The sequence below is a fragment of the Leguminivora glycinivorella genome, chromosome 16 (genome assembly GCF_023078275.1).
Source record: "Leguminivora glycinivorella isolate SPB_JAAS2020 chromosome 16, LegGlyc_1.1, whole genome shotgun sequence".
Taxonomy (NCBI): Eukaryota; Metazoa; Arthropoda; class Insecta; order Lepidoptera; family Tortricidae; genus Leguminivora; species Leguminivora glycinivorella.
The window spans coordinates 10,588,958-10,615,458 of NC_062986.1; the positions used below are offsets into that span (position 1 = coordinate 10,588,958).

Genomic DNA, 26,501 nt, shown 5'->3' on the forward strand with positions numbered 1-26,501 from the left:
TGTAACTATGGACGCAAGCATTTTATAACTTGATTTTGAACTTGTTTAAGTTGAGTTTATAATTCGTCTTCATGTTGATTCTATGCCACAATTATTTTCGCGTCACCCAAAATAATAAAAATGATAACGAGGACATTCAGCATTTCAGTAGGAAGAAGTTTGTGTTTGGATTGTTCATCCTGTTGTTGGTTGATGTATTGTGGGTGGTGTCATCCGAGCTGACAAAGGTAAACCTAGCACATTTTCTAGTTAAATTTTTTCAAAAGGAAGGAAATAGATCTGCTAAGTTTTCTATGAGATAATCAGAATAATCTAATGTGATTCCTCCTTTATTATTTGAAATTTTGTATATTGCAATAAGAACTGTTAACAATTTTTTTAAGGTGGCTCGCCTAGGTTACCCGAAGCTCAGGCTGCGTTAGATGGCGTTAATCTGCAAATTACCAGTCTTATTTTTTTTGTGGAGTCGTACAGGCATTTATATACTTTCAATTATGCTTCGCGAACATTTAATATTAAAATTGACGTATTACAACAAACATTCAACTTCTCATTGTAACGTTAATCCCATCAATGTAAATAAATTTACTATTTTACACTATTTTTAAGTACCACTCACACATACAAACAGTGTTTTTGTATCCCTTCTAGTCGATAATTTCACGCGGCGACAGCTTGTTTAAATAGCCTTGCGGTAAATACGTGCCATCGCATGATTTGCATGGAAGTACTGGGTTCGAATCCAGGACTTTTTCTCTTTTTTTTTAACCGCCTTCCAAATCTCAAAGGAAGGGTTTTCAATTCGTCTGTATTTTTTATTTTTTTATTTTTTTTAATGTTTGTTCCTCGATATCTCCGTCGTTACTGGACCGATTTAGAAAAAATTTTTTTTTTGATTGAATGTATATGCATACAGATTGGTCCCATTTTTCTCAGAACCCAGTTCTGATGATGGGATCCTGGAGAAATCGAGGGAACTCCTCAAATCTGAAAGGCATAAATATGGTGATTTTTGTGTTTTTAAAGGAACAGCATGCATTTACGTACGGAACAGTGACATTTGGTGCAGTGGAACTCCTGATGATGGTCAGAATGGAACTCCTCAAATCTGAACGGCACACTTATAGTGACTTTGGTATTTTTATAAGAACAGCATGCACTTACGTCCAGAACAGTGACATTTGGTGCAGTGGAACTGCTGATGAAGAGTGAGCCGCCTCTGGTTAGAGTTCCGTTCTGATAATCATTCTCATCTGTAAGTACTTCAGAATCATCCAGATTTCAAAATTGGTTCAGAAATGACGGAGATATCGAATAACAAACATTAAAAAATATACAGACGAATTGATAACATAATCCAACATTTGAAAGTATTTATCACCAGAACCCCAAAGGAAGGCGGTTTTTTTTTCTTAAAAATTATTTAATACTACGTCGGTGGCAAACAAGCATACGGTCCGCCTGATGGAAAGCGGTCACCGTAACCTATGGACGCCTGCAACTCAAAGAGTGTCGCATGCGCGTTGCCGCCCCATTAGAAACTTGTACACTCCCCTTTGCTGTGTGTGCACAGCAAAAAGGAGTGTACAAGTTCAAAGGAGGGTTTGGGTTGCCGACGACTCAAAGGACAATAGACGGAACAAATTAGTTCCGTAAGTCCTCCCGTCGTCAGCACCCCGCACCCTCGTTGAGCTCTGGCAGCCTTACTCACCGGCAGGAACACAACACTATGAGGCACTATTTTTTGTTTTATTATTTATACATAAATGTATATGTACTGAGCGTTTTCCACAAAAAAGATTAAAAACCTATTCTCTTACATGGTAATAATTTTTGGGTTCGTCGAACTCAGAATTTCTAACATAATTATCCTAATCTGATATTTTAAAAAATTCCAAAAAGTATAGATCAATTTTAGTTTCTAAACTACGATTCGAATGATTTTTTTTCTAATTGTTTATTTTCGATGGAGCAAGGGTATTCAAATCGCTTTTGAAATCTTAAATTAGTAAATGAAAATGCAATAGTTAACTGAGTAACGTAATGCTTTAAAAACTCAAGTGGACTTTTTTATCTAAGGAGAAATTTCAAGAAAATATTATATTTAGCGAGGGTATTAAAAGTTGTGTTTTATATCTCAACTTAATAAATAGAAAATGAAAATGACAATAAAAAAATCAATATGTTCTCTAAGATAAAATTGATACCTTCGGCTCTCTATTCTTGCTCGGTCAATAAAAAATACGAAACTTATATCCAAAAAAATACAAAAAGTTTATAGAATCCTGAGATTCGAACGCAGTTTCACGGCGTGACAGGCGACTGTTCACCAACGACGCCATTACATAACACGCTGTTACCGACGAAATTAGGCTATACATATATAATTATTTAAATATAAATAATAATGTCAAATCCATACTAATATTACAAATGGGAAAGGGTATGTGTCTGTTTGTTTGTCCGTCTTTCACGGCAAAACTGGAGCGACGAATTGACGTGATTATTTAAGGGGATTTAGTTGAAGGGATGGAGAGTGACATAGGCTACTTTTGTCTCTTTCTAACGCAAGCGAAGCCGCGGGCAAAAGCTAGTACAGATCGGGTAGCATGGTCGCGCGATAGACGATAAAATATCAGGCCGTCCCTGTCGCACTATTAGTAAGTGCGATTATAGGGACGGCCAGATGTTTTATCATTTATCGCGCGAATATATTAATTGCCTGCCTGGTATAGATTATGTTGATGATAATTATTATTTGTAACCATTTAGTTAATATTGTCTTCAGTTACCGCGATAGTTACTCATGAAATAAAAACTATGAAAACAGATTAAATCGCGTATAATGAGTTTAAAATTCATCCCGACGTTTCGAACACTTTACAGCGTTCGTAGCTGCAGTGCCACTCTTGTAAAATAAGGGTCAACGGGTAACTGAGGAAAAATTACAATGTGCAAAAGCTAAACATATTCTTGTATATAACCATTTAGTTGTTGAAGAAAAACATTCACACAACAACAACATAGGTCAACCAGCTCAGTAAATGCAAGGAGTACAGCACATTACTAATACTATGCCCACACTATGACCTATGTATAATGTATTATATACCAGACGTGTAATATTTTATTTTATCAACAAAGGCATAATAAAGGATTGTATTGTATTTTTGTATGAAAATAAAAAATAGGAAAGCAATATAGTAATAGTCAAATATTCTATTAAAAAAATACTTAATAAATCCATAAAAGTTCAAATGATTAAAAGAAATTTCGGACTCGAACCCACGATCTTCTGCATCATAGTCGGTCGTTTGACCGAGACGCCATTTCGATTTACATTAGCAGTGTCGAAATACACGATATGTATCTTTGTTGACAAAATGCGTCATTATTTCTGAGTCTGCTTGAGTTAACTCACGGAAGTATAACTAAATGAGTTAACTAAACCAATACCTATCTTTAAATAATTACTTGTCAAGAGCCAAATGTCACTGATGACAATGTCAACTAAAAATGCGCGAAATATGACGGCTCTGTGTCTGTACACAAAATTTGGCACGCACATTTACGTAAAATTAATAAAAAATTCACATGAATTTGTCCATGATTTCTGTATCAAACAATGTATTTCATTCACTACCGCGACGACGGATAATGTATAGTAGATGTATGCGCATATTTTTATTTAGTTGTAGTGTGCGGTGACTAAATAAATGGTAGATGTTTTTTGTATGGAAAGCGAGCCACCTTAACATCTGAATTTGGAAATTTATAAAATTACTTAAATATCATTTCAGAAATAAATTTCCATATTGTAGTATAATTTTATAATATTTTATACCTATTAGGGCCACTTGCACCAACGAAAATGGAAGGTTAACCCGAGGGTTAACCCACCATTTTATATGGAATTTGACAGATGACAGCCCACTAACTCTGAGTTAAGTTGTTGGTACAAGTGGGCCTTAACTAACTTGGAACAATTTAACTTATTAAAAATTATTTATTTCTTTCAGCAATTGTTAGAACCCAATGCTGAGGCAGATGAGGATAACTTTTTTAATGAATCAAACAATAGTTTGGTAAGTTATTTAACAGAAGTGTATGGTTGTGTGCAGAGTATGCTTAATGCCACTGAAAGTTTTTTTTTTTTAATATTGGGGACACCTTACGCAGATCGACTTAGCCCCAAACTAAGCAAAGCTTGTACTGTGGGTGCTAAGCGATGATATACATACTTAAATAGATAAATACAATACTTATATACATAGAAAACATCCGTGACTCAGGAACAAATATCTGTGCTCAAGATCTAGATGTACATCATTTACATCAAGTATATAACTGTGGCATCTTTAACCACTATAACTTTGCAACCCAGAGAAGAAACAAGTCTCAGTCCGGTTTACTTACAATGGTTTCCTTCAACTGACTAGTCAATACTATGAAATGTATTGTCCATAGGTTTCAAGTAATTCATTGAATAAAGGCATTCAAACCTATAATTTTATTAATAATAGGTACACTACCTACAAATGAGTTTTATTAGATGCATAATATGCATATGAAATATGTTTGTATTGTGAATATATCAATTAGAGATGGGCCGAATATTCGGTAAATATTCGGTATTCGGCAAGATTTTCAATGTTCGTATTCGGCCGAATAATTCGGTAGCATTGCTGAATATTTACTGAATAAACAAAGTAAATAACTAATGAAGATCTTACGTATTCCATTGGATAATAAGCTCCTATTTCAGTAGCTTTCTAAGGAACTACTAAAAAGAGTTAATTAATACATCAAAATATGTAAAAAAAAAAACCGTAGCTTAAGAGTTGAGAAGAGTTCAGAGTTGTTTTAACTAAGTTTTAGTTATCCACTAAATCATAAGAACATAGTTGTAGTAACACAGCGGTTCTCAAACTTATTTTCTCATGGAACCCTTTTGGAAAGCAAAATATCTGATGGAACCCTTAAATTAAATAAATAAAAAAAAATAGTTTATAGCAAGGTTTTATTTTATAGAACAGAGTTGAAATTGCGTGAGCGTCAGAATGGCGGGTGTACATCAAGCAATCCTGATGTGGTATACGTCGGGAGTTAGTGCTAGCAATGTGCCAAATGTGCGCCAAAATTCGAGCAATGTGCTCTTTGAACTCCAGAGATATTTAAGAAATTAATGACACCCGCCATTCTGACGTCAGGTTGGCGGGTGCACTTCCAGTTCTAGCTAATGGCTGCCTACCCAAGGGTGAAAGTACTGCCTAAAGTTAGTGCTCGCAATGTGCATCCACATGTATGAAACACAAACTAATTTAGAGAGCCGTTGAAGAGTAATATGGGATTGAATAAATATATCTATAAGTATCACTTTTTTGTGAAAAGCGCCTGCATGTTAATGCTGCATTGCAGGCAATGAACATTGCTATTTTATTTCAGCAGGCGTTATAGATATATTTATTCAATCCCATATTACTCTTCAACGGCTCTCTAAATTAGTTTGTGTTTCATACATGTGGAAGCACATTGCGAGCACTAACCTTAGGCAGTACTTTCACCCTTGAGTAAGCAGCCATTAGCTAGAACTGGAAGTGCACCCGCCAACCTGACGTCAGAATGGCGGGTGTCATTAATTTCTTAAATATCTCTGGAGTTCAAAGAGCACATTGCTCGAATTTTGGCGCACATTTGGCACATTGCTAGCACTAACTCCTGACAGTCCTGACGTATACCACACCAGGATTGCTTGATGTACACCCGCCATTCTGACGCTCACGAAATTGCATATCAGTCAGCCAAAATTCACACGGAGCCCCCAGAGAGGTTTTGCGGAGCCCTAGGGCTCCGCGGAGCACACTTTGAGAATGGCTGTAGTAACATATGTAACCATTATCATTTATCAATCATTTAATAGTTTTAATGAACATCCGCTTTAAAAATATGGCGTAACCGAATGTTCGGTTCGGTAAGAGCTGAACCGAATGTTCGGCGGAATATTCGTATTCGGCAAAGTCCATATTTCGCCCATCTCTAATATCAATCAAGGTAACATGTGCCTTATGAACAGGGAGACTCAACATTTGTGCCTGTCCGTGCTGGAGAGACAACAGACAGTGACGATGCTACTCCTCGCGCAGTGCGCTTCAACAAAGTGGCTGAGGTAACTTACAAATGTATTAAACATTATTTGTTTTTCAATGATTTCATCTTAAATTTATTTACCTAATACCACAAAATAAGACATTTTAGGTTTACCAAAGTAACATAATTTGATTCGCTTAGGAGAGATTCACTAGTTTTGACTTACTCATATGTTATAAAGTCAAGACAAATCATGGGATGGATCAAATAATTCTAGTATAGTAGTATTTTTTCATCTTCTAATAAATTAAGGCACTATTATTTGCTGGACAAAGGAAAGATTACTGAAACAAACAATTGATCCGCCAATGATCACTGAAGTAGCATTGTTGTTGTGTTGGCATAGAACTGCTTTTCGCCTCCCCGGGACTATCAATGTGTCAATTAATGGTTCCTGATTAGCGTTAGACGCCTACACGTATGCGCGACCAGCGGTCTCATCATGGTCGTGTGATATGCCTATCATCGCAATGCCTATCACACTAGTGATCAGATTTTGCACTGTACGTTTAGGAATTTAAAAGAACGTAAACAAATAATTTGTACATGTTCGGGTAGTTACAATATCGGTAAACCAACCAAATACAAAAACCCAGCTTGTCTGTCACTGAGCGACTTGTCTTTAACCTTCTTATTTGGTCAAATCCGCGTAACGATCTTGTCCTTGTCGGGCACCTCAAACCTCAACTCAAACCCACCACTTAAGGCACAGTATAATAAAGAGTACTATCGTACAGTATGGCCACTCCCGCTCCCCGCAGAAAGTGCCGCTCACCCCCTCTCGGTTACCTCACAGTTACCGCCTGTCAAAAACGCGAACAGTCGACCTGTCACTTTTTTTTTCACTCTTACGAGTATAGTACGCGTTCACCTACACGAGCTTAGAATGTGTGCTAGGAACACGCCTCTTTCATATATTTGATCGCCCTTGAGGTGTGCCTAAGGTATGCCACACGTTTATTAGATTTATTGGAATACTTAAAATAAAAAAATACTCACTATTTATTGGCCAATATAGATCAAGAAGGAACACTGATACAAATTCTAATAAATGTCTAATTAGAATTACGCGAGTGCAGATTGAATGAGCTACAAACGGTGTTTGATTATGATTACACCATGACTGCTTCCGTGCTACTCGTATGAATGTGTCACTAACGAGCCAATTTAAACATTAGTTACTGTCCGCGCCGCGGCCTACAACGTCATCAGACGAACGCGGGGGTGAGGAACGCCACCAGCAGGCGCCGGCGCTTCCGACACTCATCCTATTTGCCTCAGGTCGCCGGACCGAACACACGCGGCCGCGATCTATTTTTCATACAATTTTCTCATACCTATTGTAATACCTAGCCATTAAAGGCTAAGTTGTATATAAAATCTTCGTTTCATTTATTTAACCTTATGTGCGCTCGCACATAATTTAGCGCCCCCGGGTGGGCTCCGCGCCGCGAAAACGCCGTGATACGCCGTGATACGCCACGATACGCCACGTGTCGCCGACCCGGCTACAGACTTCCAGCCAAGAACCTGCCTTCCCAACTACACCCAGAAGCTCGTCTATCGTGCCAAGGACTACAGCGATCAAGAATACGACGGGAACCTGGGCGAGTTAGCTACCACGAGAAGAAATTCAAGGTTCAAGGTCGACCGGCCCGTGGACACTGCGCAGCACGCTTGGATCCTCCTTACAAGGAGAGTGCCGTGAGCTTACCCATCTTTTCCTTCTTCTTTCCCCCTCAGTTTGAGCATTTAAGGGCGATAGCATCTCATCATAACGTGTGTGCGCTTAGCATATACCTAGTACCTACAACTTAATAGGTATATCCTTCTTACATCATTTGTGACCATCCTAATTGATTATTACATCTTATTTCATTGTAAACGTACATTTCCAATTGTTTTTTTATGCATTTAACGCTACTTTGCTTCTTAAGCTGTTTGCACCGCACATGTGCTTAATGGCAGCTCTTCTTTGAAAAGTAGCTACATCGTGTTTAATCTGCACTTTCTTACAGCATCCCTCAATTTAAATAGCAATTAATTGCACCGTACGTAAACATCTGCTTGGCCACCTATTTATTTTTGCGCAAATATTTTCCTTATAATACTTCTTATCTAAGATACCTATTTTCTGCCTGCCAATTCTACGCCGTCTTTCTAGCACACTTTCCTCTTATTTTAATTTTAAATTCATAAAATACCTAAAGTCTTGCATTTACCTATTTACAGTATTTACTTCATTTCAATTGCACAAATCCCTCTTTCGCATTTCGCCACTTGCTTACGCTCGCATTCCAATATTTTCTTCATACGCATTTCAGCAAATTACTGCCCCGGGAACGAACCCACTTCGAAGATACCTACCGAGTGTATCTCATCACCGCGCGCGCAACCGGTGCAGCGCTCTGCCGCCAGCTGGCCGGCCGCATTCCACAGCGAGATAACGATAAGGAGCGTAAGCCGTTTTTTGCAATTTTAGTAATCATAACATCTGGCAATAATTTATTCAACTTGTTTACTTATTTCATTGCGGTTACAAGTTAATTCATTGATTACACACTTGTTGTTGTTTATTGTTTATAATTGCATTTAAATATGACTAAAGATACCGTACCGGTACCGGCCTCGCCACTGTCCCTTACGATACCTCAACTAGCCACTGAGACCCTCGATGTTCTCAAGGTCAAAAGGAGTTCAGTAAAGGGACAGATAACCAAATTCTCTAGGTATTTGGATAATTTTGATAGGGATGCGGAATTAACTTCTATTCAAATCAATGAATTGACTTTAAAGTTGAATAAATTCTTGGAACTTAGTAACAGATTTGAGGTCATGCAAACTCGCATAGAGGTCCTGAATGAGGGCAATCTCGCTGATGAGCTTGCCGAGAGGGACAGTATTGAGGAAAGTCTTCATCTGGCCATCGCCACAGCTCAATCCATTATTGAGGTAAGTAAACCTAAGGACAATTTTCATGACGCCGACCAAGATTCATCTTCAAATTCAAATTCCAACTCACACAGGTGTCATGATCATGACTCTTTAGGTTTTAAATTACCGTTAATTCAAATTCATAAATTTGATGGAACCTTCTTTAAATGGCTTGAATTCCGAGATACCTACGAGTCACTCATTCATAAAAATGACCGAATCAAACCGATACATAAATTTCATTATTTAGCATCATACCTTGAAGGTGAAGCGGCACGCGTCATTTCCAATCTAGAAGTGTCAGCTGACAACTATAATGAAGCATGGCACCTTCTGTGCGATCGATATAATAATAATCGTCAATTGATAACGAATCATCTCAATTCTTTATTTAGCATTGAACCTTTGCAACGCGAATCAGACAAGGCACTTAGGTATCTTGGTGATCACGTGACCAAAAACTTGCGGGCGTTGAAGACGCTCGGCCAGCCTACCGATCAGTGGGATACTATCATCATTCATATGGTTACAACTAAATTGGACCAAGCTACACGTACAAAATGGGAAGAACATCGTAACAATTTAGTCGAATTGCCCTCATTAGACGAATTTAAAAAATTCTTGAAATCTCGAGCTGACATTTTAGAATCTTTGTATAGATCTAAAAGGGATAAACAAATTAAGCCTCAAATTAAATCAGACATGCCTCAAACGAAATCCTTTGCCATTTCAGCTAGCGAAAAGAAAACGAGGCCGTGCGTCGTTTGCCAGGGGCAGCATCGCATCTTTGACTGCAAGGTCTTCAGCAGCCTGTCTACCGACGAGAAGTGGGCCCAGGCTGCAAAGCTCAAGCTCTGCTTGAACTGCTTGCGCCCGGATCACGACACGGCGCGCTGCCGCCTGGGAGGATGTCGCGTATGTAAGAGGCGCCATAACACAGCACTACACAAACACAACATTAACACACTCGCATCACCAGCCTCTGTAGGCCCTTCTGGCAGCCCCTCTGGCGACAACAATAGTGGTGCTGAGGCATCTTCTTCTTCTTCGATCATCATGGCAGCAATAACCTCGTCCGCAGTTTTGCTAAGTACTGCCATAATAGACATTGTTAACCCGAAGACAAATAAAGTAGAGACAGTGAGGGCACTAATTGACAATTGTAGTATGACCAGTATAATGACTGATGACTTAAGGCAACGTCTTCAGCTGACTTCTTATCGTTCTGACGAAAACATTACCGTCGTTATGGACACTCCTATTAACGTCATTCCGGAGCGCTGCTCTGCTCTTATAAAATCAAAGCAGAGTACATTCGCTTGCGATGTCGATTTTGTCGTACTTCCTCGTATAACTCAGCGTCTTCCCGAGGACTTCATTTCTGTGAGACATCTTAACATACCATCATCAATTAAATTAGCAGACCCAAATTTCAATCAGCCTTTGCAAATTGACGTTCTATTAGGCGCTGAGGTCTTTTGGGACATCATCGGTACTGAGAAACACCGTCTAGGGCGTAAACTTCCAATTCTTTGCAACTCTGAATTTGGTTGGCTGATAGGAGGCCGTATGCCGACCAAGGGCAAGGCTGTAAATAAAACACTCTCATGCAATTTCATGGCCACCCAGAGTGAAAATGACATAGACTCACAACTTAAAAGATTCTGGGAGTACGAAGATTTTCCCAAGCACCACCAGCCAAAACCCATACTAACTGAAAGTGAAACGCACTTTATTGAAAATACAACTCGGTTAGAAAACGGTAAATTTTGCGTAAGATTGCCCCTTATTGACACTCCCGACTGTCTGGGCGACTCCTACTTCTTTGCAAAAAAGCGCTTTCTTAGCTTAGAAAAACGTCTTAAGCAAACCCCGGAGCTACAAAAAATGTACTCTGAATTCTTGCAAGAATATCGCGACCTTGGGCACCTCTCTGATGCCATCGTGGAAAGGCCTCAAACCTCATACTTTGTGCCTCATCATTGTGTGTTAAAGACCTCAAGCGAATCTACCAAACTTCGTGTTGTTTACGACGCGTCAATGCGCACAAGGTCAGGGTATTCTATAAATTGTGGCGCGAAAACGAATCTCTTCCTATTAAAACGCTTAGACTAAATACTGTGACATACGGTTTCTCTAGTGCCAGTTTCTTAGCGGCCAGATGCTTGTGGCAGCTCGGTGAGGAGTCAGCTGATTCATGTACTAAGATGATCATTCAAAACGACTTCTATTGTGATGATTTGCTCACTGGAGCTGATGAAGAGTCTGACCTACTTAATATTAAACAAGCCGTGTCCAGCTCACTGTCTCAAGGTTGTTTTAACTTACGAAAATACAGATCAAATTCTCAATTATTGATTGACTCAGAATTAGGTAACGTACAAAATGATAGTCTTGTACTGAGCCAATCACTTCATACGTTAGGATTACTGTGGAATCCTACACAAGATACACTTCTATTTAATATTGATGACAGTAGTACTTCATCTGACGTTGTGACTAAACGATCTATCTTGTCTACGACATTCAAAATATTTGACCCTTTGGGCCTTTTGACTCTATGCACTGTCAAACCCAAAATTCTCTTACAGAAACTTTGGTCCCTTAACTTGGACTGGGACACACCAGTGCCCCCTGAAATTAAACGCGCCTGGGGTCACTTCATAGATAACGTGAAATACCTAAAGCTTCTTACTGTACCCAGGAACATATTTGACAACAATGAGCCACCTTCATTCATTGAACTTCACTCCTTCTCTGATGCTTCGCAAGTTGCCTATGGCGCTTGTATCTATATTAAAGCCACATTTCCCTCGGGCAAACAAACTATAAATTTGCTTTGCTCTAAGTCCCGCGTGGCCCCGACCCGGTCTGCGACTATTCCAAGATTAGAACTTGCTGCGGCGCTTCTTGCCAGTCGCCTTGCTTCGACGGTAAGCAAAGCGCTTCGCAAGCCCATAGCACGCTGTATTTACTGGTCCGATTCCAGTGTAGTATTAGCATGGATAAATACATGTCCCTCAAAATTAAAAACGTACGTCGCAAACCGTGTCGCAGCTATACAAGAGCTCACCGAGAGCTCGGCGTGGCGCCATGTTCCCACAGCTCAGAATCCTGCCGACCTTGCATCTCGTGGGGTCGACCCTCAACATGTACAGTCTCAGCAGTTGTGGTGGCATGGTCCAACCTTTCTTTTGGAGCCCGAGGAAAACTGGCCTGTTCTTAACAATAATCACATGTCTCACAACTTACCAGAACTTAAAACCACAGTCACATCATTTTTGACTAACGTACAGCCCAATACACAAACAGAAGACGCTTTCATAGACTTCCAAAAATACTCACAATTGAGCAAACTTAAAAGGATTGTTGCATATATATTACGCTTCATCAATATTATATGTAAAAAACAATGTACGAAGGGCCCGCTAAGCGCAATTGAGCTTGAAAATGCTTTAAATGTTTTAGTGAAGCTGTCACAACAACAATCCTTCCCTGTAGATTTACCTATACTTCTAAATAACAAAAAACTAAGCCCTAAATCACGCCTCATCTCGTTAGCTCCATTTGTTGACTCTCAGGGCATGCTGAGAGTAGGGGCAGGTTAGGTAAATCTACATATGACTTTTCAGTAAAACATCCCATACTTCTTTGTTCCAAACACACACTCACAAAACTAATTTTCACCTACGAACACAAACGCCTCTTGCATGCGGGACCTCAGCTCATGTTGGCATCCGTGCGTGAGCAGTTCTGGCCCATTGGGGGTAGGGACTTGGCACGACGCACGGCCCACAAATGTGTAACTTGCATTCGGCAATATGGCCGAACCATGTCTAATATAATGGGAAATTTGCCATCACAACGTGTCACGCCCGGCTTCCCCTTTTCTACTGTAGCTGTCGATTTTGCAGGTCCATTTTTGATCACTGATCGGCGAGGCCGTGGCTGTAAGATAACAAAATGCTATCTTTGTCTTTTCATATGCCTTAGATTTAAGTGTGTACATTTGGAGGCAGTTAGTGAACTTTCTAAAGACGCCTTTATATTGTCCCTGCGCCGCTTCATTTCACGTAGGGGTAAGCCAAAAGAAATATACTGTGACAACGGCAAAAACTTTGTTGCCGCTGCCAAAGAGATCAGTATTTTTTTTAAGCAGAATTCAGGCCCTATATTAGAGTTTGCAGGTGATCATAATATTGAATTTAAATTTTCCCCGGCTTACGCTCCTAATTTTAACGGATATGTAGAGGCGGGCATTAAATCCGCAAAATTCCATATCAAGCGCATTTTAGGGAACACGCACCTCACTTTTGAGGAACTATCGAGTTTATTTGCTCAAATTGAGGCTGTCCTCAACAGCCGTCCTCTCTGCCCCCTTTCCTCCTCTCCCAAAGACTATGCAGCGCTCACACCCGGGCACTTTCTCCTTGGCAGGCCACTGACGTCGCTTCCGGCCCCGGACCTGACAGAAGCTAACACCCGAAACCTGGACCGCTACAATCGTCTGGAGCAGATAAGGCAGCATTTTTGGAAACGCTGGCAGTCCGAGTACGTCATGGAGCTGCAGAGTTACTTACATTAGAAAATGATGCAGCCTGGAAAACCATGCTTATCGATATCATACTTATATTAATGATTATTAGTTAATAGTGTGGTCTTGCAGTCTAGTAGGTTAGTACTATAATAGGTAAACTGAGATGAAATGCATTTCTATATAATAAAATCAATGTGAAATCCGAAGCGAATTACTATTTTTCACTTAAAGGAGTTACCAGATCTCTTGAAATTGTGCGAGCGCGTTTGAATATTAGATATAAATTAATTTCTTTCCGTTTTTTGTAGAAAGTGTTCAAAATATCGATTATTCGCCAAAATGACTTAAATGCCAACAAAAAAGGAGGCGCTTAAGCCCTTCTTGTGCTGTACGGAACCCTTGCAACGCGAGTACAACTCGCACTTGGCCGGTTTTTTTTAAACCAGTTGTATACAGTGCTACTAGATGCTTCAAGGCCAAACGAAGTCTATTATAACTCTTTTGTTGACTTAAATGACATCGAAAGTCATACAAAATCATAGTGCGAAAATTTTCTCTCGTGAAATACTGAAGTGAAAGACACAATTTTGATTTTGCCGCCAAATCATAAAACTTCTATTTTTCTCTATTTTTAAGTTCTATTTTTAAAATGTAAACTTATTTTTCAATTATATTCTTTACAATTGGCCAGTGCTAAAAACTTTCAGTGTCGTCCTCGTACATATATTACAAATAGTGGGGATCTCTCCCACTCTGAAAATGAGTTCCTGAAATGAGAAGAGCTGAATGATCATGTTCATAATTCAACAGGTACGGGTGATGTCCGCGGCGATGGCGGGCGAGGCGTTGCTGGCGCGGCTGTCGTGGGCCGCGTCGCTCCGCGCCAGCGAGTTCGCGCAGCGCCGCGCCGCCGCCGCCGCCACGCGCCGCCACCTGCGCATGGCGCTCGTGTTCACAGTGCCGGTAGGTGTCCAGCCTGTATAGGGATGGTTGATGAGGCGTTGCTGGCGCGGCTGTCGTGGGCCGCGTCGCTCCGCGCCAGCGAGTTCGCGCAGCGCCGCGCCGCCGCCGCCGCCACGCGCCGCCACCTGCGCATGGCGCTCGTGTTCACAGTGCCGGTAGGTGTCCAGCCTGTATAGGGATGGTTGATGAGGCGTTGCTGGCGCGGCTGTCGTGGGCCGCGTCGCTCCGCGCCAGCGAGTTCGCGCAGCGCCGCGCCGCCGCCGCCGCCACGCGCCGCCACCTGCGCATGGCGCTCGTGTTCACAGTGCCGGTACGTGTCCAGCCTGTATAGGGATGGTTGATGAGGCGTTGCTGGCGCGGCTGTCGTGGGCCGCGTCGCTCCGCGCCAGCGAGTTCGCGCAGCGCCGCGCCGCCGCCGCCGCCACGCGCCGCCACCTGCGCATGGCGCTCGTGTTCACAGTGCCGGTACGTGTCCAGCCTGTATAGGGATGGTTGATGAGGCGTTGCTGGCGCGGCTGTCGTGGGCCGCGTCGCTCCGCGCTAGCGAGTTCGCGCAGCGCCGCGCCGCCGCCGCCGCCACGCGCCGCCAAATGGTAATTGGTTTAATCAGTTAATGAAACAATAAACCTAACGATCTTTCAAATAGTTTAAAGTAGCTTAAGTACTTTATTATAAATTTTAGTTACTTAAACAAACTAATTACCTACCTTGTTTTATAACTTTCACATATTCTATACCTATTGGACAGGTCGGCGAGATTATTTCTCATCTACCAGTCAGCCTAATTTGGACTATGTGCATGCCATTTAGGTACATAAAATCTACACGGCTCAGGCGCTAGGCTAGGTTTTTTGGTTGGAAATATTTACTTGGAAGATCTTTTGCTTCAATAAATTGGCTATTGGTTCTACAAAGTATCATCTCTCTATGTCTCTTTTACTGCCACTCACTTCATGAGCTGTCAAATATACTTCGAGGCAATGCGACTACCTTTTGACCTCTCAAGTTAAAGGTAAAAGATGCCTCATTAATCGCTCGATAGGTAATCTTCAAATGATCGTATCGTACATACATATCGTTGAACGAACCTTGGCTTGAGCTAATGATAACGAACCGTATATATTTTTTTTGTAGTGGTTCATCTCCAACTACCTGTATCGACTGAGCCTGCGCAGCGCGCGCACGGGCTCGGCGACGCTGCTGGCGTCGGCGGCGGGCGCCCTGGCGCTCGCGCTGGGCGCGCTGCTGCGGCCCGCGCCCGCCGACCGCTTCACGCTGTCGCGGCTGGCCGGTGTGCTGCTCACGGCGGCCGGACTGGTGAGTGTACTATAGGGATCTGATAACTCGACTGGACTCTTAACATGATATACATGAGTGAGGTGACATACCAGGTGTAACAGACCTTTCACCACGTTAGGCAACTCACCGCTGCCTGTGAAATGCACCTGCGCATCGCTATTGTAAGAGTAATTGTTTATTAATGCCTTATATTTTGATTTATCTTACTGTTATTTATGATGAAAGTATTAAAGAATATCAATTGACTCATACTAGTCACTGGTTCCCGCCATCTTGGATTGTTATAAAAACCGGCCAAGAGCGTGTCGGGCCACGCTCAGTGTAGGGTTCCGTAGTTTTCCGTATTTTTCTCAAAAACTACTGAACCTATCAAGTTCAAAACAATTTTCCTAGAAAGTCTTTATAAAGTTCTACTTTTGTGATTTTTTTCATATTTTTTAAACATGGCTCAAAAGTTAGAGGGGGGACGCACCTTTTTTTTCCTTTAGGAGCGATTATTTCCGAAACAATTAAGATTATCTAAAAACGATTTTAGTAAACCCTTATTCATTTTTAAAAACCTATCCAACAATATATCATACGTTGGGGTTGGAATGAAAAAAAATATCAGCCCCCACTTTACATGTAGGGGGGGTACCCTAATAAAACATTTTTTTCCATTTTTATTTTTGCACTTTGTTGGCGTGATTGATATACATATTAGTACCAAATTTCAGCTTTCTAGTGCTTACGGTTACTGAGATTATTCGCGGACGGACGGACGGACGGACGGACAGACAGACATGGCGAATCTATAAGGGTTCCTAGTTGACTACGGAACCCTAAAAACAGCGGGAATGTGGTGACCTGGTGACGTTTGGCCAGTTCGAGTACAGACGAGTTGTAGTGAAGAAGTCTTGAAATACTTATTGTAAATTGGTTGTTATTATGTTTGTAATAAACGAATAAAGTAAAAGTGTTACAAGTAATAGTTTTCATCATCAACCTGGTAATATCCCCAACACTATTGTTCCTCAGGATGATCTGTAGCTGCTGGGTTGATTCGTCCCAAAATTAGGTTAAGGATACCATAATTGTTTCTATGCTATTTTAGGTACTACTAACCATATTTGCAATTAGGATTCCTTACGAAGTAACATGCACGTTGCACGCTAACACAGTTTGGTGCGACGAAGCATCAGAATACAACTTTTAACATGGTTCGACAGGTGGTGGTCGGCGTTTGGGAGCAGGCGGACTGGGCGGGCGTGCTGGCGGCCCTGGGGGCCGCTCTAACGTACGCAGTACATCTTCTGCTGTTCCGGCTTGAGATGCGCAAAGGAGACGGCATCAACTCGCCTCTGCTCGTGGGTGAGTGCGAGCAGGATGGATGTAGTTGTGGGAGGGAGTCAGGCGTGTGGCGGCTCGGGGCTCCGCTCTAACTAATGCCGTGCATCAACAGCTGTTCCGGATGGAGATTCACAAGGAAGGGAAGATGGCATCAACTCTCCGTTACTCGTGGCTGAGTGCGAGCAGGATGGTTGTAACCTCGACCGGTGGTGGGAGGGAGATACCAGGCGAGCTGGTGGTTCTGGGCGCCGTTTAGACGTACGCGTTAGTTGAGGCGGCATCAACTGTCGAGTGCGAGCAGGCAGGCCGTAACTTTCTGCACGTGCACGGAAGTGGTAGCAACTAGGCGCTGGCGCTGCCTTATGTGGTGGATTTACTGTACTTATTAAAGGTGAAAGTGGAGATTACACACTTTATTGTACAAAAAAACACATAAAACAGGAAAAAAAATACCACACAACAACATTTGTCCGCCTGTTGTTACCTAGTTTTAATCGTTTTATTAATGTAATCTCCTTTTAATAAGTGGTGCACAATAAAGTATATATTATTATTATTATTATTTGTACAAAGGCGAACGTATCCCATTTAGGGATTTCTTCCAGTTAACCTTAGTTTTTAGTTTAATAATTGATACCCATATAACCATAATCGGTCGCCGTTCCTACGCAAAACCTCCTATTTTGTGTACACACAGGTCTTCGGGTCTCAATGCTTAGTCGCAGTACGGTCGACGTTTAGTCGCGGCGACCCAAATGGGGACGATTGGTAACAGGCACAAATGGTCACAGAAGTGACAGAAGTGTGCACTACGCGTGCACACATTGTTACCGTTTGGCGACTACTTTCCCAAAATCATTCGTTCATTTCATTCTTTTCAAATGGCGACTGTCAGAGACGTCAAAGTAAAAAAGAAATAAAATCATTTGACATTAAAATGTAATGGCGTAAGAATTTGTTAAAGATAAATATTGTTTGCATTTGTAATATAATGTGGGCTAATTACCATGGCCAATTAAATTGCTCGAGTGATTTCATAAAATAAGTCTAAATTTATCAACGCGCCATCAATTTACCTCAGTTTAACCAGTAATAATATTATTGACTACTCGGTGTTTGCGTGTTATGTATATTGATTGGTGAAGTTTTAGTGCTCCGGTGCATATACTATACTGAAATAATAAAAATAATGCCTAGAAAACCAATAAAGTTGTTAAAATATGGATTAAGACGGTAATATTCCATGTAAAAAACAGTCGCCAATCGGCCACCAAACGGTCGACAAACGGTCGCAAAATGGTCGCAGCGTACACGCGTGACCAGTGAATACGCAACGCGTGGCAGGGAATATTTATTATATTTTCAAAATGGCTTCTTGTATTAATTTTTTCCAGGTATCCTCAAACTTTATAAACAATTAAATATGCCGTCGTACTCAGTTGCCCTCACTAAAGAAGATTAAAAAAAAATTGTAACGTGCTGCTGGGTTGTAAAGGATCGGGGATCATATTATTATGGTCTTCTATAGAGCAACTAGTATTTTGCGGCATTTCACAATTGACACTTGTTGAAGTAGTCTTCATTAATATTACTATCAACATTCATTTCAGCGATCTGTACTTCTTTTGTCAAGATTTTTGTATAGATAAGTGTCTACAAATTTGTAATGTTAAAGAGACATAAATAAAACGTAGTAGAGTAAATAATGTGTTTTTTTTGTAACTCAAACAAAATACTTGTAGATACGAGTGCGGAAAAGAGGAAAATCGATACGAGTAGCGATAAATTAATACACGAACGAAGGGAGTGTTTTAAATCGACACGAGTTGTGAATGTCCTTTTCGCACGTGTATCGTACGACGATTTTCAGTACCTAAATCTAAGCTAAGAGTTTCGACCAGACAAGAAATGAATCATTGCTTGATTTGCTCGCACTACTGCGTTAAAAAAAGCAGCATCTGTACTGAAAAAAACTATCATTGCGCAACAGAAATTCTATTAATATCACAGTAAATACTCTATTTCATTTGATTCCTACTTTTATTGTGTAAAGCAACACTACACTTCATTTTTATCAATAAGAATTAAAAATTATATATTTAATACATTAAGTAACTATAAAGTGCTTATCTATTTGTATTATCATTCTGCACTTTTCTTAACTTTCCCACATTTCTATAAAATGTCGAAGAGTGCTTAAATGATCGTCGTCGTTTATTATTATTTAATTCGCTCATATTTAAATGATTCAAAGCAACCAGTCCACAACTTCACAAGACAGTTTGAGAAACCTTCGTATTTCAGATTGTCATTTGCGGATACAGTGGTTTAGGAGCAGTTCGGTAATCAGACCTACACATGTGTGTACAAATTCTGTCAATGTCACTGTCAGAAACCGTTCTGACAGTGACAATGACAGCCACAAATTCGTCCACATGTTGTTACCGTTATGTGTGCAAACGTCGACTAATAAAGTGTCGTTAAAAGTCATTCTGACAGTGACATTGACAGCCACAAATTCGTACACATTTTGTTACCGTAACGAGTGCACACGACGACTACATTTTGCTATTGTATCAATACGGTCGCATTGTTTGCACGACGTTACCACGCGTTAGTTCACATTTGACAGTTAGTTACTGATTTGAAGATTTTGCGACTGAAATGGTTGTATGGGTAATTATTTGGTAATTTGCTAGGTCTGGTGGGCTGCGCGTGCGGACTCGGCGGCTGGGCGCTGGGCGGCGCGCTGGCGGCGAGCGGCGCGGAGCGGCTCGCGCTGCCCGCCGCGCCCGCCGCGTCGTGGCTGCTGCTCGACGCGCTGCTCGGCCCGCTGCTGCTCGAGTCGCTGTGGCTCTGGTGAGACACACGTCTTCTATCTCCCTGTCCTGTCCCACTGCTAGGCTAAAGGCTCTCACTACTCATCTTCATTCGTAAGCTTCTATTGAGAAGGATTGCCGAGGCTCGGACTCCGAGCTGATATAGACGTAGTGTACTCGTCGGTTAGTGTGAAGGCGAACTACTTTTGGAAACCGCGGTATACGACCAAAAAATTATTGCAGAGCAGAAGATGACATAAAACAATTCGAGATCACGTTAGATGTCTCTACGCATTTTTGGTACGATCCATTTCCGAAGCTGGAATTTGTTATTTGAACGGGTGATCGACTTCAGTTACGGTAGTGACGTGTAAATATCTTACGCAGGGGCCGGTCGCTGACGTCGTCGCACGTGGCGACGATGGCGCTGTCGCTGACGCTGCCGCTGGGCGCGGGCTGGGACGCGCTGCGCGCGGGCGGCGCGTGGCGCGCGGCGGCCGGGCTGCTGGCGGGCGCGGGCTGGCTGCTGGCCGCCGCCGACCCCGACGTCGGAGCCGAGCCCGCCTCCGTCTGGCTGCGCGAGAGACTGCGGACGGACGGCTTCGAGTGAGTTCTGTTGCCTCCTACTATCCGATCTTGAAGTAGGATGTGAAGGACGCGCTGTCAAAAGGCGGCGCTTAGCGCCCCGCGGCCGGTGCTGGGTGATTGTTAGCCGCCGCTGACCCGGCGTCGGTATGGTTGAGGTCAAAACTGCGGACTGACGGCTTCGGATGATTTAATTATACGCTACCGGGGACTTTGCGTTCAAAAGAGTGCAGAACCACGCGCCGGAGCGACGCCTGACCTCCCGCGGCCGAGCCGCTTGCCTGGGAACTGCCGCTGACGCTTCTACTGACCGACTGAGCCGGACACGTCATACGTCATGATCATTTGGAGTCAGTTCGGAAAAAGTTGTGAAATATTTCTTTCCGAACAGACTCTAGCTGTCATTGTTATTCTAAAACACTCTAGAGAAAAAGGAAAATCGTACATAAAATATTGGTTTCTCAAACAGTCAGTACGACACTGAAACCGATCGATCTAAAAACGAGCTTAATAAGATAATATATCGTAGGTGCAATTGATTACTTTCATTCTACCCCTAGTTAAGAGGGCATTCAACGAAAACGTCGTAATAATGTAAAATTGATAGTTTTAGTCGGCAAAATGCTACACTTTCCGTCATCTAAAAGACTTATTAAGTTCAGGATTCGATTAGGACATCTTCTTAACTTACATGTTGTGAGACTGGATTTTTAAAAACTAACTCACTTAATTAATTATGATTTTTTTTCTGGTGCATGTTTAGGAAAACCCGCGAAAAGTGCTGACTTAGTCCGTCTAATTTGTAAAATTTGGATAGTTTTGAATGCTTCAAGTGGTAAACTTGTATTATGTATATCCTGTACTACAATCTTCTGAGACTACTTAGAGTAAATGAGGATATGATGAATCCAATTTGTTTCAGAAATCACCTCAGAATAAGTGTCAATTTCTTCGAAAACTTACGTGTTTTTGAAGTAGTTTTAATATAAAAATAATCTGCAACGCTTACTCAAACAGATTTTATGCAAAAGTTTTCTATTAATTGCAATTTAATATTTTTGACGATTTTTTAAAAATGCCTCCTTATTACCGGTTACGCGCGCTTGCGATGTCAGTACCGCGGCAGAGCTTGTAGAGGCAGGACGTATGTTAGTCCGCTCCGCACGCGGCTCGACGATCGCGAAGTTATTTTGTCATTGTGTGCGGCACCCGCCGTGTCCAAAACCGCACTTGTGTGCGTGTTTGGCTGTACTGTTGCATGTATACTGCGACCGAAAACTTTGATCCTTGGGTTGACGACTTTGGTATCTAACTAATTAACTTGACTAATATTTTTAGTAAGTATTATTTATTATTGAATCTCATTTTAGGTTACTGACTCGTCTCAACAAAATCTTTGACAATAGATGGTACTCAGGATCTGATGATGAAGTCAGATGGTAGTCATGAGTTCTCATCAACCAGGTCTTGAAACCATTTCGTGTTTGGGCTCGTTTGATTCGCCTCAACAAGATCTTTGACAAGAGGTGATGGTACCCAGGATCTGATGATGAAGCCGGAAGGTAGTCATGAGTTCTCATCAACCAGGTCTTGAAACCATTTCGTGTTTGGGCACGTTTGATTTGCCTCAACAAGATCTTTGACAAGAGGTGATGGTACCCAGGATCTGATGATGAAGCCGGAAGGTAGTCATGAGTTCTCATCAACCAGGTCTTGAAACCATTTCGTGTTTGGGCTCGTTTAGTTCGTCTCAACAAGATCTTTGACAAGAGATGGTACCCAGGATCTGATGATGAAGCTGGAAGGTAGTCAAGAGAATTCATCAACCAGGTCTTGAAACCACTCCGTGTTTGGGCTCGTTTGGTTCGTCTCAACAAGATCTTTGACAAGAGATGGTACCCAGGATCTGATGGTGAAGCCGGAAGGTAGTCAAGAGTATTCAACAACCAGGTCTTGAAACTCTTCTGTGTTTGGGCTCGTTTGATTCGTCTCAACAAGATCTTTGACAAGAGATGGTACCCAGGATCTGATGATGAAGCTGGAAGGTAGTCAAGAGTATTCCACGACCAGGTCTTGAAACCACTTCGTGTTTGGGTTCGTTTGATTCGTCTCAACAAGATTTTTGACAAGAGATGGTAATCACTCTTTTATACTCTGGCGCATCCACTGTCTCATTGTGTCAACAGTCAACTAAAGCAGGTAGGCGTAGCGTAGAGTTGTATTTCCTTACAAAAAAACTAATACATAGATGTGGACCTTCCTGTGCTCCATGCAATTAAAACAACATAATATTTAAAAACCGGCCGAGAGCGTGTCGGGTCACGCTCAGTGCCTACACTGAGCGTGGCCCGACACGCTCTCGGCCGGTTTTTAAAGCCGCGTTGGTAAATAGCCGCTCGGCTCTTCCGTAGTTTTCCATATTTTTCAAAAACTACAGAACCTATCAAGTTCAAAACAGTTTTCCTAGAAAGTTTATAAAGTTCTACTTTTGTGATTTTTAAATATTTTTTAAATATATGGTTAAAAAGTTAGAGGGGGGACACACTTTTTTTCCTTTAGGAGCGATTATTCCCGAAAATATTAATATTATCAAAAAACGATTTCAGTAATTCATTTTTAAATACCTATCCAACAATAAATCATACGTTAGGGTTGAAATGAAAAAAAAATCACTCCCTACTTTACGTGTAGGGGGGGTACCCTAATAAAACATTTTTTCCACTTTTTATTTTTGCACTTTGTCGGCGTGACTGATATACATACATATTGGTACCAAATTTCAGCTCTCTAGTTCTAACGGTCACTGAGATTATCCGCGGACGGACGGACGGACGGAGGGACAGACAGACAGACATGGCGAAACTATAAGGGTTCCTAGTTGACTACGAAACCCTAAAAACACATTTTAAATATTAAAAAAACTACTTAAAATTAAAGAAAACCGATCTTAGTTCCATTATATATATGTACCTAGAAAACATCATCATCTTCCTTGCGTTATCCCGGCATTTGCCACGGCTCATGGGAGCCTGCGGTCCACTTTGACAACTAATCCCAAGATTTGGCGTAGGCACTAGTTTTTACGAAAGCGACTGCCATCTGACCTTTCAACCCAAAGGGTAAACTAGACCTTATTGGATAAGTCCGGTTTCCTCACGATGTTTTCCTTCACCGAAAAGAACCTAGAAAACATATCATATACAAAATGAAATAAAACTAAGAAAACGGATTATATTCATTATACGCGATATAATCTGATTCCATAAATTTATTTCATGAGTAACTATTGCGGTGACAGAAGACAATATTATATACACAATTTATTATATTATAAAAGTTTTTTAATTTATTTCTTCCAAGGCTACACACGTTTTAATAAAAAAAACTGTGATAAGTTTAATAATTAAACTAAAAGGTCAAGTATTTATGCACGAAATCATGTATGCAAATATGTAATATATATGGTGGTGTTTTTACGCAAGTATCAATAATGGTTAGTCCGCAACGCTACTGACGGCGTGGCGGTACCGACCATGAATGCTATCCCTTTCGCTCTAGCCGCACGTAAGGTTGGTTTGAAGAGGATCGCACGCTATGTCTGTACCGCAGGCTACAATCGTTATGCTTCTGGTTATAGTGTGCGTCTGCACACAGGCGCACGCCAGCGCCGCCGGCGTCGAAATGCGAGCAAGCAGATTTTTTGAAAGCGCTCTTAACAAATGTAGTTCTCAAACGTAATTGTTAGACTATCTTTACAAAACGGAACATCAAATATGTACCCGTTTATTTCCAGGGTAATACGCAACATCCCGGACCTGGACGAGCAGTCCGAGGCGCTGATGGCGGCGGACGAGCCGACGTAGCGGCCCGGCGCCGACTCCTTGCTGCGTCTAGTCTGAGCCTCCGCACGCTGCACGCAGTGCACTCGCATCGCTGGTACCGTACTCGCGTACAGCCTGGCAAAAAAACAGTACAAAATAATAGGGGCGCCACCGTCTATGTAAATCGTCTTGCATTTGGCAACTATTTCGACAGATTTTGACACTTTTCAATGAGAATAGTTAAGTGTTGCTATGATAAAAAAAATTGTTCCATTTCTTCTCTTTTTTGCCAAGCTGTACCTTCATATACTGGTTACTGTTCCGATGACGTTTAAATCAAATAGTCCACAATAAGGATTTTAAGAATGAAGGATACCGTACATTGTGACTCTACCTTTATTATAACACGCGATATTAATTTAAGTATTTATGGACTTTATGGTTCCCCCAATCGTTATGACGGTCAATGACACTGTGTGAGCGGGTGAGCAATATAATTATCGTTGTGTGGTAGAAATAGGTAAAGGCAAATATACGAAATTGTTCATGCTTAGAAGTCTTATTCTAGTGTTAGTCCAAACAATGAAACTATCAAATCATTTAACTAAAAAAATAGTCGATAATGATCTATGAATGTCTTTGTGACAAAATAAGGTCACATCACAAAATATCTGTACATTTTAATATGCAATCAATTACTTGTCTACAATTAGAGTTATATTATAATTATTTTATACCCTTCGTGTTTATAGTGAGTAACATTCCATTTTATTCATGGTAACTCGAAAAAGCATAACTGACTATTTTCAAAAGGGCTTAGTTTATATGGTTTTCATAGACAAATCCCTTTTGAAAAGACACCTGTAACTATAATATCAGCCACGCTCAGGAAACTGTGAGAGAGCCAATGCAAAGCGCGGAACACGGCCACGCAGCGATTCTCACTACTACCACTACTAGTACCACTATTCACAACTCAGCATTTATACATAGACTTAGACATTTCGAATGCATGTTAACCATAGCTTAAACATTCCACATAGTTGTTGTTATTTATTACTTTAGATATACCACTATGACCGAGTGAAATAATTCTGTATAGTTGACTTAAGTATATTTAACTTAAGAATGTTTTATAGTGTCTTCTGTATTCGTCGACGTTTTTGTATCACGTGTGTGATTTTATGTTAGCACTAGCGTCATTGCTTTAACTCTTAAATTAAGCCGCATTTAAACAGTGAGATTCAATATTTGGTATACTGCTCCCTGCAGAGTGCTATAAATTAATAGATCGACCAAATGCCGCAATATAGCGAAAAACGCATGCAAGCAAGAACCGTTTAAATGCAGCTTTGTATGTCTTATTGGGTTTTCGATAAAGATAATGTAAATAATGTATTTATAGTTTGTGCACGTGACGTTATGAAATGTGATACCATAATGGACTTAAGCTTAACTTCCTTCACGAGTGACAATATTCTCTTATATTATCTCTGTGCCTTTATTTGTATTTAATCTAGGCTCGTTTCTAGGGCAGTCAACAGGCAATACACTCTTTTATTTGATCTGAGATCTCAATAATTTTTAACTTCAATACCTTTTGGATCAGATCATTTTGGGTATTTTTCTTTTAACACTAAGCGGTCACGATTACAAATTCTTTATAGATGTATTTAGTCGCGCAATATTTCAATGTGATTTTAATTACTTTTGTATAATTAATTAATTAACCAATCATTTGACGCTTTTAAACGAAACGCTTTTGTTGTTTGGTCGTTTTTTTATGAAATTAAGTATTTTTCATATAGTCTGTAGTTTATATACAGGGTGATTCATGAGTCGTGAGCAGGAGTGAACAGGGTACTGGGGAGGGTCACACTGAGCAACTTTCATAATGGGGTAACACTAAATTGTGATTTTTTCTTCTTAACTATGACTTAATTGATAGCTAATTATCAATTACGATCTAATTATGACTTAATGATAATTATCTATCAATTAAGTCATAGTTAAGAAGAAAAAATCACAATTTAGTGTTGCCCCATTATGAAAGTTGTTCAGTGTGAC

At 40.9% G+C, this 26,501-nt stretch overlaps 2 protein-coding genes across 4 annotated transcripts; both read left to right on the forward strand.

Moving 5' to 3' along the window:
- Positions 1-26,331, forward strand: LOC125234916 (solute carrier family 35 member F5). Its single transcript, XM_048141337.1, has 9 exons — positions 1-236; positions 4,020-4,085; positions 6,074-6,166; positions 14,429-14,581; positions 15,716-15,898; positions 17,089-17,230; positions 19,909-20,068; positions 20,416-20,634; positions 24,407-26,331. The coding sequence occupies exons 1-9, from the start codon at positions 72-74 to the stop codon at positions 24,474-24,476; spliced, it is 1,251 nt and encodes a 416-aa protein (XP_047997294.1). The 5' UTR covers positions 1-71; the 3' UTR covers positions 24,477-26,331.
- Positions 7,337-13,650, forward strand: LOC125234515. Of its 3 annotated transcripts, none has more exons than XM_048140781.1 (2): positions 7,337-10,000; positions 13,519-13,650. In XM_048140781.1, the coding sequence occupies exons 1-2, from the start codon at positions 8,746-8,748 to the stop codon at positions 13,524-13,526; spliced, it is 1,263 nt and encodes a 420-aa protein (XP_047996738.1). In that variant the 5' UTR covers positions 7,337-8,745; the 3' UTR covers positions 13,527-13,650. The 3 variants fall into 3 exon arrangements, with proteins under 3 accessions (XP_047996738.1, XP_047996737.1, XP_047996739.1); XM_048140780.1 differs by having other exon boundaries at positions 7,337-9,996; positions 13,519-13,645; XM_048140782.1 differs by having other exon boundaries at positions 7,337-9,099; positions 13,519-13,645.
- Positions 26,332-26,501: the final 170 nt, after the last annotated feature.

Bases quoted from the DNA above. Each gene is read 5' to 3' on its own strand.
- LOC125234916 (XM_048141337.1), top strand. From the start codon at position 72: ATGTTGATTCTATGCCACAATTATTTTCGCGTCACCCAAAATAATAAA. The intron at 15,899-17,088 runs GTGAGTGTACTA...ATGGTTCGACAG, and splicing joins TGCTCACGGCGGCCGGACTG to GTGGTGGTCGGCGTTTGGGA. The intron at 17,231-19,908 runs GTGAGTGCGAGC...GTAATTTGCTAG, and splicing joins CAACTCGCCTCTGCTCGTGG to GTCTGGTGGGCTGCGCGTGC.
- LOC125234515 (XM_048140780.1), top strand. From the start codon at position 8,746: ATGACTAAAGATACCGTACCGGTACCGGCCTCGCCACTGTCCCTTACG. The intron at 9,997-13,518 runs GTATGTAAGAGG...TCTCCTTGGCAG, and splicing joins GCCGCCTGGGAGGATGTCGC to GCCACTGACGTCGCTTCCGG.